General features: G+C 36.7%; 2 protein-coding genes across 2 annotated transcripts; one reads left to right on the forward strand and one right to left on the reverse strand.

The window, feature by feature from the left end:
* Positions 1-1,144: 1,144 nt before the first annotated feature.
* On the forward strand, positions 1,145-2,752 carry GCK72_023162 (uncharacterized protein; the record flags this gene model as incomplete). Its single annotated transcript, XM_003103246.2, has 6 exons — positions 1,145-1,258; positions 1,305-1,412; positions 1,632-1,742; positions 1,854-2,018; positions 2,072-2,256; positions 2,638-2,752. 6 exons carry the CDS (start codon positions 1,145-1,147, stop codon positions 2,750-2,752), a joined length of 798 nt encoding a protein of 265 aa, XP_003103294.2.
* Positions 2,753-3,553: 801 nt separating this feature from the next.
* Positions 3,554-4,864, reverse strand: GCK72_023163 (uncharacterized protein; the record flags this gene model as incomplete). The annotated part of the gene is made up of 2 exons (XM_003103270.2): positions 3,554-3,909; positions 3,961-4,864. 2 exons carry the CDS (start codon positions 4,862-4,864, stop codon positions 3,554-3,556), a joined length of 1,260 nt encoding a protein of 419 aa, XP_003103318.2.
* Positions 4,865-12,597: the final 7,733 nt, after the last annotated feature.

Consider the following 12,597-nt stretch of genomic DNA (forward strand, 5'->3'; position numbering starts at 1 on the left):
TATTTTTAGAATCTATGTCTTTTTTTTAGAACTTGTAGAAATTTCCAAAAAATAGTCGAAAATAAATCTCTACAAATTTTTCGAGGGTCCTTTCTGTGAGATGCCCTATATTTGATGTTGTTTACAATTATATCAATACTGTTGTTTTAGTATAGAAATCATTGAACATTTATCAGTTTCTCTATCTGTTTCATTGACTGTTTTTGATTGAACGCAACACAACACACAGAACGATGTGCGCTACTCTTCTCTCGCTAGATGAAAAAAGAGATAGGACGGTGTGCCGGTGTACAGATGTTGCCTTTCCGCCTCTTTTCTCGACGGTCTTGACGGTTTTGTCGCTGTATTGATTTTTTGTTTTTTTTTTCTTCATCTTATTTCTGGCCGCATCAGCGAAGAATTTTTTGAAATGACAGATAGTGATAAACTAGAACGAAAGACAAATTGCATCTTTTGAACTCAACTTTCCGTCTTCTTCAACTGAAAAGAGTCCAATAATTCTATTTCGTTCAAAATAAGAACAACTTGTTGGGAAACGACCGATTACTAAACGTTTTGTCACTTTGTCACAAGATTATTTCTATTTCCGTCATTCTCTCTTTTCTTATTCAATTGTTTTCTTTACAGCACAATGAGTGTGACTGATAAGTTGAAAGAGGGCGGCAGACAAATCACAGCTGGCGGGTCCGCAGGTAAGCCAATGTCGTGGGTTCAAACCCACGAGAGAACAACAATCAAGTGACTCACAACATTTTCGCGGTGTAGTTTTTATCACCTCTACCTCTACACCCGCACTGTAATGTAATACGCAAGAATTTTTATTTCGAGTACGCAGTTTTTTTGTAAAATCATAAAAGCACTTGTTCTCCGCATGTTCTAGGGCTTGATCATTTGTGATCGGTAACCACAAGAAACAACTTTTCTGAAAAAAGGAAACATCTAGCATATCAAAAATCATAGGTATGTTTGTGTCGTCATCAGGTAGAACAATAAATGATTTTTGAAAGTTAGCAAAATTTACTGTATCAGATGAGAAAACATATTATGATGAGGTCAATGCAACAAACCGCGGTTTTTGAACTTTCAAAATCATCTATCTCCAATTTCAAAAATGATTTTTCCAGGTCTCGTGGAAGTATGTCTTATGTACCCTTTGGATGTGGTGAAGACTCGTCTTCAACTAGGACAGCAGGACAAGGGAATGATGGATTGTGTTGTAAAAACACTCAAGAACGAGGGAATCGGAGGGTTCTATAAAGTACAAAACATCTCAGATGCGAATGAAAAAATACTGAAATTTTCAGGGTATCCTTCCTCCAATTCTGGCAGAGACTCCGAAACGGGCTACGAAATTCTTCACTTTTGAACAATACAAAGTTGCTTTTACTCATTCGGATATTCCCGTGCCGGTGGTAAGTTTACTGCTAAACCGAGTTTATAGATAGGATTATTTATACCATAACCAAAACACGTTTTTTCATGATAATTCTGGCTTTTAAAATGACCTAAATGTGAGACTCCAGAGAGTCTTACGTGTTATCAGTTTCTTATCATGCATACCGTACCGAGAATTGAGCGAACATTGGACGAGAATTATGATGTGGCTGACATAATCTGTTTTTCTTTTTCAGACAATGTCACTCGCTGGTCTCTTTTCTGGACTCACTGAGGCCATCGTTATCTGCCCATCCGAAGTGGTTAAAGTGAGACTGCAGGCAGACAGAAAATCAAGCGTCAAAGAGGTAGACTTTGGTTTCCGACTCTTGTTCGGTTCGCATGTTGTCTGAGGGAAAAGGAAACTGAGAAGAAAAAAAAAAGTTGAACGAATGAATTATTAATCTTCGGTGTTCCAGCAAAAGTCGACGGCGGCAATGGCTAGGGAAATTTACAAAACGGAAGGGTTTGGAACGAGTGGCCTCTATCGTGGATTGGGGGCTACCTTTGGACGACATGGAGCATGGAATATGGTCTATTTTGGCCTGTATCATAGTTGCAAAGATGTCATTCCAGATGCTAAAGTCAGTTTTTGAGAAGATTTTCTATAAAAAAACTAAATGCTTCAAATTTTCAGCAAAACCCATCAGCAAACCTATTAGGCAGAATTGGATTAGGATTCACTGCCGGTTCATTAGCATCTATTTTCAACATTCCATTCGATGTGGCCAAGAGTCGAATTCAAGGCCCACAACCGGATCCGTTGACTAGAAAATATAGTGGAACTATGCAAACAATTTCACTTGTCTACAAGGAGGAAGGGTACGTTTCAGATTGACTTTTTGATGTGTACGTGAGAAAAAATACTGAAAACTGAAAGGGCCAGGTGGAAAAACGAAGCGAATACGGAAGTCATTTTTCATATTCCTAGAAGGTAATGGAGGTTGATCTTTAAGGGAACATTTGATACGCTATGGAAAAAATGATTTCGACACATAAAGGGACATGTGGAATTAACCTTCTGAAGCGATGAAATGGGTTATTACTCAAAACTTCATATTGAAACCAGTTGTCCCAAAATGGCATATGTGGTCACTAGCTTCTCAGATGTTTATTATCAAACTCTTTTTTTCTCAAACTAAAACGCTATTCACACTATTCTGTTTATAAAGTCAACAATCCCCAATTCACCGTTCTATTCAGGTTCGGTGCATTGTACAAAGGTCTTTTGCCAAAAGTGATGCGATTGGGTCCAGGAGGTGCTGTCATGTTGATCGTCTATGATGAAGTCTACGCTTGGCTCAAAAAGAACACCTAAACTTGGTTCAAATCATTCCCAATTTAACTTCTTTTATTTGAAATTGTTGATTATCGGAACAATATTGTTTTTAAGAACAATGAAGCAAGAGGTTAACAATCCGGAATTTTTTTTGACAGGAAACAATTGAAAGGAAGTATTTGAAATACAGAACAGGAAGACAACAATGCAATAAAACTGACTACAAAAGTTACTACATGCTGAAAATTAGGAGACAAGGGTTGAGATTCAGAGAGGAAAGATCGCAGAGAAGGGTGCATTATCTAGACGATATGCAAAAAATACAATTGACTTGATATACTAAAAATAGAAACTGAACAGAAAATGGAAAAAAAGGTGCGGAGGTGGAGATTACAAACATATTAGGCAAACAGAAAATTAGAAATTGATTATTTTGTTTTCAAAATTTAAAAATGTTGAGATTCATTTAATGAAAAAAATTAAGAGTAATATAGAAAAACGCTCAATTTTTGAGCTTATTAATTGTCATGAGTATAATATTACAGTTCAATTTCAAACCGGGAAAGTTAAAGAGTCATAGAAAAAAAAAGGAGGAACATGGTCAGAGCCCGATTGCTCTTTTTGTAAGAGAAAAATTGCAAATCCATTAGATGCACGATACAATTAAAATGATAAAGAGGACAATTAGAAAAAGATAAAACAATGGAAATGAGAATCGTTTCAATTATTGGTAGTTGAAGAGTTGAATGTTAGAGAAATACTAGGGAAGCAGAAACCAAAAACTAAGCACAACTTATCGTCAAATCGAAGAAGAGAGTCTGAAAATGTTATCACCTTTTTCTATTCTTTATCTGACAGAATCTTACCTTCAGCACTCGCACCATCGGTTGCATAAATAAAGTGCTCTTTGAGCAACACTTCATCCAAAGAATTTCTTTTTTTGAACTCATTCGCTAGGAATTTTAAATATTGAGGCTTCCAAGAAAATCTTTCATTCTTTCGAAAGCTCTTATCTTCGCGATATTTGTTTCTTCTCATTGGGCCTGGAGCACCCGAAGCCTCCTTCAATGCCTCTTTTCTCCACTCCATCTCAATTTTTGGAAAGTCAAAAGTGTTTCTAGCTGCCAATGGTGGCTCTCCAACATCAACCGAACCTACTTTCACGAATATGCTGCCAGTATTGCCATGTGAGTCAGCTGAAATTAGATTTTGAACAATATGAAATATTATCTGTTAGTAAAACTTACAGCACTTATTCTCTTTGTGACATTTTTCGTGAATGCAAATGACTGGGTGAACGTTGCAGAAATCGACTCCGGTTGTCTGATTGTTATTTTTGAGATGATCACCTCTGACTGTAAAATTCACAGAACTGGTAGTGCTAACATTGGTTAAATTCTCACCTTGATATCCTAAAAAAATTGGTGGTGCATCTTTGACTCGGAGCAGAACAGTGAACACTCCAACAACTAATTTTGAGCTTGGTTCCAATTCTTTCAAAATTGACAGTTTTCTTGCCAAGAAGAATTTATGAGCCTTAGCAATCTCATCGATATAAATTTCAAGTCCGCGCTGGTTGAATCCATGTACACGAATATCTTCCAAATAGAAAATGTCATATTTTCTCATTGATTCCGTTTGGTAGATCATAGGAGATGGGGTAGAGCTGAATGATGATGTCGTAGAAGATGGACTCAATGATTCTCTTGCATTTGGATTGTTGATGAAAGATGTACAAATCATCGTGCTTCTTATAAAACTGAGCAGTGCAACATCTAATTGTGCCTTCCAGTTTAAAACATCCGCATTGTTGTCGGTCGATAGTGGAAAACTTTCATTGAGCAGCCTATTCACTTCCAGATATTCTCTTTCATGGCGTAATGGGTGAGATGGGTTCAGTGATATTGAAACCAAAAGTGATGCAAGGGCTGGTTCATATTGCAAAAGCTGTTTTTGTATTTTCAAAGCATCCGAATGTCTCTGTATTTGATCTTCCATGATCATGTTAGCAACACTTGGGAATTTTGAAAATATGAAATTCAGAAGTCCATATTGAGAAAACAGATCAGACGCTGGTGGTATGTTATCTTTATCCGGATCACGCAGTCCTTGGTTTTTGTGGGAATTGAGATGTTCTCTGATGGCCAACATCCCCGCTTTTCCTGCTGAAAAGACGAGTAAAAGTTAAAAATTATTGTTATGAGAAAAGTATAAAAATTTTATGGAAGTTAGTTTCAGTTGTGTTATGAAGTAACATTAGAAATTTGAAATTTCACCCCTTTATCAGGTAACACAGAAAGTTTGTAGAAAATCAAGTGGATACTGTTTCACCTCCCCCTCCTGTAAATTTTCAACATGACTCGGCAACTAACAATTAGTACCCCTTTCTCTGAGGAACTCAGATATCCAGCTGTTACTCTCTGCACAGAAGAAAAAATGCATTTATTGACATTAGACAATATGAACACCCAACACCTTCTAAGAATAATCGTACATATTTATTAAGTGTCCGCCCACTACTGTCCGAAACTCAGCTTGGAAACAAGGAAGTGCAACAATTTGCCATTAATAAGATACAGAAGAAAAGTCTTTAAATTGCCTGTTCAATTAAAAAAAAATTGTCACGAAAATTTTGAGCTACCGTCTCAGAGAGATTCCTTCCGTCGAAATTGAATTTTCAGAATTGTTGTGAACATTTCCTCCATATGATTTTTTATGTGTCTTGAGGAGCCAAGAATTTTGTGAATTCGGAATCTGTGTAACAGTTTAGACTGGCTATAGTGGGCTCCGAACAAAATCTGAGAAGCACGTACTAAAAATTTGAGATTAATTTGTGAAATGTTTCAAAAAGTTTCATATTTTCGGTCGTGCCAAAAAACGTGTACAATTATTCGTAGAACGAATGAAAATTAGTTTGATATTTTTCTGTACAACGTTCTGCTTGTGATTTACAAAGAACGCTTTTGTATACACTTTTAAATGAGTCGTGCCTGGTTTCAATAACGTAAAAATTATTTTTTGTTCTAAAAATGCGGATCGGTTCACTGAGACTACAACACTTGTAAATGGGTCGGTTTGACTTTTTTAGTCCCTCATTAGCTATGTTTTGAGTTGTAGTAACATTTAACAATATCATGCAAAAAGTCCAAAAATTGTCATAACAAAAATTGAACCTACCTAAGAGATTTGGTGGTCCTTCCGCCATCCTGGATAGTGAGGAAAAACAATTCTGAAAAACGGTTGTTAGTTCAAGAAAAAAAATTACACGCTCAACAATGACGGAAAAGAAAAAGGCAAGATGGATGGAATAAAGCATATTCGCGTTGTCATGGATCACCATTTCCGAAATGTCATGAAAGCATTTTTTTCTCTTTTTTCCGATTCATTATTTTATGCGAAAATTTGAAGTTTTGCATGCTATAAACAAAAATCTGCAAGTCAAAACAGTGAACACATAAGGTTTGAACGAAAAACGTCGAAATTCTATTGCAGAAGCGCCCGTCTTTCGTCTTATTAGCTTTTGGTCTACATGTCAGCAAAAAAAAACGGAAACGGAAAGAAGGGAAAACTTTTTTTTTCAATTTGGTCGGAGGATAAGAAAACGCTCAAATTAAACAAAGATCTACTAATGGAGGAATGACAAACCAAAAAAGCCAATAATGAAAAAAAGGGAATCGCGCTGAGAAAAGAAGACAATGGAAGGAATGAAAGGTGATTCAATTTCAAACAGAACACAGGTAAAGAGGCGGGAACAGGAGAGAGCGCATTTGCATAAATCTTTTAGGCGCAGACGGTTCAACAGTTAGTTACAAGGTCGTTTTTGTTCACATTTGTAGTTTCGAAAATGTGGAAGATGCTGAGTAAACGCAGAAATGAAAACCTAACGCGGGAGTCCCACAATAGGAATAGTCATTTCGAATCAATGAGTCACTCCTATTCAAGCTTTACCAACAATTGCGCCAGAATCAATGTTCCGGGTGCAACAACTGAGTGGATGATGGACGGCATGTCACACAGAAATGCAGCTGCCCAACGACTCTTCTCTCAACAACAAAAAAACGATGTGGGACACCCAGTTAGTGAGCCCTGCAAAAAGAGATGAAGGCTCGCGTGTATGTGTGTGGCAAGGCCACCCCGCTCCACTGCCTCCGGCGCCGCTCTTCTCTTCTTTTTTCTTTTTTCTAACCGCCGCGTCAGTAGATCTCACGTCTCCTCTTTCAATTCTCAGACTCGTCTTATTCTATTTTTGATTATACCCATGCTTGCATGGGATGATGTGAATGTGAGATGTAACTACTACTGCGTAGTAGAGGTTTTTTCTTTGTGGGGAAGGCAGACGTTGGTAAGTTGGGGGGGTATGGGAAAACGAGGGGAATGTAGGAGGTGATTTCTGATTTTATCTTCAAACTAGAAATGAGAGTTCACTAAAATTTAGCGTTAGTTTTACTGGAAAATGGTTTTGAAGGTCATTTATTACCAAAGTAAGTTTTGTAATTCTGCAAACAATCGTATCATTTCAAATTTATACATAGATTTTTGTCAATATTCGTTTAAAATAGAAAGAATAATATTTTTCTACTCTGTAAATTTATGACACTAGAAACGAAGTCAACAAATAGATACGCTATAAAGTATTCGTTGTTTTACTCAACAGTTCTGACCTTCGAATAATGCTAAATTTTATCACAAACTCACAAACTTTATGACATTCGCTTTTCCAATCAAAACGTAAATCGATATTAGAAATAAAGATCAATTGCGATGAGAAAAAACTTTGCGGCGTTGAATGTAACCCCAACATTTCTCTTCACGTTCTCAAAAAGTAGCGAAAAAGTCATCATGATAGGGTTATCGGCAACAAAAATGCAACTGTCAAGAAGGACTGTTCTAACATAGCCATTTGACCTCAATTTTTTGGAAAATTTATATGGTATTCAATTTGGAGGACACCAGTTTGCGCGTTTTCATTAAAAATATTGTGTCGAGACAATTCGACTACCGACGACAATTGAGAAAAAAGGCAATTACTGCAGTCACCAAGATGATGTGACCAAGCATAATAAATGTTTTTTGTGCTTTTAACTTGTGGAGACAAGGTCATGTTTTGGAATAACTGGAACGAAAGGACATGGTCAGAAAGAAGTAAAAACATCTTATTTCCCACGAAATTATAGCTGTGACGGATATTCCAAATGACACATTTTTGTTGATCATGATGCATGTTTTGGAACTAACACTACAGCTGCTTTATTTTTGTTAGCCGCGCGTTAGTCTTATATCAGACAAATAAGTTCAAAAGTTTTTCTGGCGATAAACGTCTGCACCCTTTTCATATGTCCCTTTTTACTCATTGCTTTCAATCATCTTACTCTTCTTCTCCTTCTTTTCTTCTCTCTACCCCAATCTTCTTGCATCAATTTGAAGAAGCGGTTGGCCCCTGTCCTCACATCGGTAAGAGGACAGACAAGGAGCGTGTGGGAGCACAAAAAAAAGCTCAAAAATGTGCAGTCGTTGGCTCATCTTATAATCGATAGGAGCGAGAGAATGCCAAAGAGTTAGAGAAATGTGTAGAGCGGAAATGCCTTTTTTGGAGAAGCTTCGTTTGTCACCAACACCCTCTGACGATGAACTGAGAGAGAAAGATGGAGAATTTTTCGGGCAAATCGAGGTACTAGGCGCCGTGATGAACGCGCGCAGAGAATCGAGAAAAGAAAGGGAAAGGGTAAGAAGAAGGATAGCATCTCTCTTCCCGCAGATAAGGAGAAAACGGAAGAGAAATGGGGATCAAAAAAATGAGTAACCTTAGAAATTGAAGTGAGAAAGCATGCAAAGATCGGATATGTGTGACCCCGCTAACCGCCGCTAAAAACATACACGGCGGCTAGACATAGAAAAGGGAGGAAAATACGGGCGTGTGGCAGACAAAAAAATGAAGAAGCCGTAAACAAAAACAACACTCTGGGTGGCTTGTGAATAGCAAAAGCTTCTTAGCGTGCTCTCTCCTTTAGAAGCGTTTTATCCGTAGCTCCTTTTCTTCATTTTTTGCTTCTGTCTATAGGCGGAGCTATTACGTTTTTTATGGACGACCATCAGACGAAATAGGCAATTTCTGTTTCAACAAGAGATGTTTCCATGTCTCTTTTCGAATAATTTATTGTTTTCTGTCACGTTGTGGAAGACACGAAAACCCACAAAAAGGGGAGGAGGTAAAGATGTCAAAGAGCACATGGAAAAGACATAGCTAATTGGAATAATAGATGAATCTCCGTGGGCTTTAGACAAAAGGAGAGGAAAAAGGAGAAAGAGGGATTAAGAAATAGAACAATGTTTTTGGGGAGAATAAGGCGACGACAATCAAACTACAAGTTACAAAGATCATATTGGCAAGCAAGAATGAGTTTTGTTTACGGGTAAAATCACTCTAGTGGAGAAGTTTCAGAGGTGGAACGAACAACAAAAAGTTGAAACTCCGAAATTACGCTGAATATGTATAAGTTTGGAAATCATTGGCTCATGCAATGTTGCGCAACTACCGTAATTGTCAGAACTGAAAATTCCCGAATTTCATTTTACATCAAAAATAATATCAACTAGAGATCAAAGGTTTCGGCCAGGTATTTGGCAATGTTGAATGGATAATAATTTTTAACTTTCAAAAACAAAAGGGGAGGTCGTTGAAAAAACCAATAGCTGTACAGCACATCTTCTGACAAGCTGAGCACTTTATTTCTGTCTGACGCAAACGGTACGATTGCTACTATATCAAGTCGGAAAGGATTCAGAGGTAAATTGATGCAAATATTTATTTGGACTGCATACTCACGTCAAATGTGATTGCGAGAGTCAATAGGCAGAATTGAAATTTTGTTTCAGAAACACTAGATAATTTCAGACTTGTCAAAAATCGGGCCGGCCCGGCCCGGCCCGGTCGTCCCGGAATAAAAATGGGTACCCATTTTTTACCAAATGTTGTTTTGAAATTTTTGGAAAAAATAGAGTAAAAATGCTTAAATTATTATACATATTCACATTCTGAATAAATTTTAAATTTTTATTCGAAAACTATACTTTTTCAAAAAATTTCCAAAAATCTCCAAAAAAAATTCAAAATCTCAAAATGTTTCAAAACGGCCTGACCCGGCCCGTGACGAGTCTGGGTAATTTACTGTAACGGTACATATTCCTTTTACAGATCATATGAGCTTTGAGAGAGAAAATACGATTCTTCTAAAACGACATGGCATACTGTACATATGAAAGTAGTCTAACTGTAATGAACCAATTTTTTGTCCGATAGATAAATTGTAAGTATATGAACAAAAAATAGCGACATTTTTGAGGTGGCCTTTGACGAACTACCGAGAGTCTCAATTTCTAGTCTTGCTATCCAAAGTAAGAAACTTGATCACCTATATTCAGTCACACTCTCAAAAAACCTCTCTGCTACTTCTGATAGAGCACACATTGGCTCGTTTTTTCAATGCGCACATTCTTTGACAAGAGAAGAGGGAGACTGGAAAGGGCGTTGTTCAAATCTACTCTTGATGAAGCTCTTGATTCTTTTTTCTTTTATTCGCGTGAGAGTAGAACATACTCGCTTCTGGCTGCAAGTGGGCAGGGGAAGACTGCAATGCATCTTTGGAAAAGGATCGGAAATTTTTCTTGAATTATGTGCATTTGGAATGAAGCTCAAGATATTGTTCAAGTTAATAAAGATGCTAAATGGGAAACTGTGCTTTGCGTTAATTAACTTCCTTGTATAAATTTTTCAGATGTTGTCACAGTTTGGGCTCTAAATATCTCTTGGTATTCAATTAAAATTTTCAATAAGTCAGGATTACTGTACTTTTTAGTTTGATCAGAACACAAAATATGTTTCGTCAGAGATTGTTTACTTTCTTTATCATTTGAACTTTTTTCTGCATTTTTTTTTGTTTTCAAAAAAAGATTCGGTAAAAGAAAGCAACCGGTTTTGTTGGAATCTTTGACTGATTAGTCTAACAACCTTTCAATCATTCTAATGACATCCGAAAATACAAAAATCAGTTGATTGTATGATCAATTGCATTGGTTGCAAACTACCGTATCCCAAGAAATGTTAGTCTTTTCAATTTGAAAAAATGTGGAGCTTGTTACAATTTATGTATTCAAGTAAGATCACACTGAAAATTGTAATCTCTAATCTTCTTAGTATGTGCACATGTGCACTCAGCATTTCTACTACTCGGGAAAGAAAGTTTTTTTTCGAGAGTAATGAGAAAATAATGAGAAAGAGGCCGCTGCATTCTCTGAAACTATTTGTATCTACAGAATGAGAAGAGGAACGCTAGGTCCAAGTTTCCTGCTTATTTGTATTTACGAAGAATTGACGTGTTCAAACATGAGTGAATTCCAGTTAAGATTGAAAAGTGAAACATCATTTTTGCTGAAACAAGTGGTTGAGGTTTTTCCATCATGGAATTTTGAAAAAAATAATGAGGGAAGACGTCGGTTGTTCGAAAAGTGCAAAAGTTCGATATCATTGTTGCTTCAGACAGATTTGAAAACTTTCAGAAACTTGATTTAATAAATTCAATGGAACAGAAATAAGAAGTGCATCAAGAAGAATTGTTCATTTTCAAAAAGATCACACCGGCTTTGTCTTACAAGGGTAGTCTTTGGAGACGTCACTTTCAAACAACGTATAAATTTGGTTATAGGTAATTTTGACCACGAGGAGTCTGTTTCTGCAGTCAAAATCTGCTAAATGTTTCTGGGAGCCGAGTTATGAGCACTGAAACTTTTCATATGTCTAAGCCTGTTCACGTGGATTTCTAAATCGGCGGTATATACGGAACCGTGAGGTTCGATTTGTGTTTACTTGCGGTTATCCTGTGTTTGTTCGTTGCAAAAATGAGATTTTCTTGCGTATACTACTTGTCAATTTGGAATTCAACGTAAAAAAGCTTATTCATAAGAAAAATTTCAAAGCTCATAACTCGGCTCACAGAGACATGTATCCGGTTTTGATGAGAGAAATGCACTCCTCGTGGTCGAAAATACCAATAACTAATTTTATAGGTCGTTTGAAAGTGGCGCCTCCAAAGACTTCCCTCGTTAATTTTAGGAATTTACGAAAGCGCATTAGAAAAACTATTTTCTTCATCTACTCAAATTTCTGGCATAGCAGATATATCGATAATTGGTTGCTCTTGTTCTCGTTTTCTTTTTCATGGTCACATTAAGAAAGTTTCTTCCAAAAAAGTTCTCATTTGAACATCTCAACTCTAGGTGGCAGATCGTTGACCAACATTGAATGCAAACTGAACAAAGTCAGATATGATCAACTACATATCAGTAGAAAATGTGACCAGCTGTTGTAGATGGACTCAAAAGTATTTCCCAATCTTGGGGCAATGTTGTAAGACTTTCAAAACTCAGTCAGTAATAATGCAAACTGATGATTTTCCACAGAGTGGTAAAAACAAGTGCGAATTTCAATGTTTGGATTACTTTGATCGGTGAGGGACCCTTTCGATCGTAGTGGGTGGTTGTTTTTTCATAGTTGTAACTTATAATTGATGTGTATCTCTATTTTTCATTTTATATTTCCGACTAAATCATAAAAATATTATTTTCATTGATTCACTTTTTTTTAATTCTGACTGCTTCACTAAATACTGTAAAAAGCAAAAAGTGTTTACTGTACAACTCCTCCTTTTCATCAAATGAAAGATATCTTTTCTCAAACCTCAAAAATTGTTAAGAATGTTGAGTGAAAGGTTTCTATTCAGCTCGGCACGATAACAAAAGGTACAATTGTGATGTCTATCATTCATAAAATACACTTTCTTGTGTAAAGGCACATCAGCTTTCCTGTGTTGTGGGTCTCGCACAGATAATTC

This window comes from Caenorhabditis remanei, chromosome X (assembly GCF_010183535.1).
Source record: "Caenorhabditis remanei strain PX506 chromosome X, whole genome shotgun sequence".
NCBI lineage: Eukaryota > Metazoa > Nematoda > Chromadorea > Rhabditida > Rhabditidae > Caenorhabditis > Caenorhabditis remanei.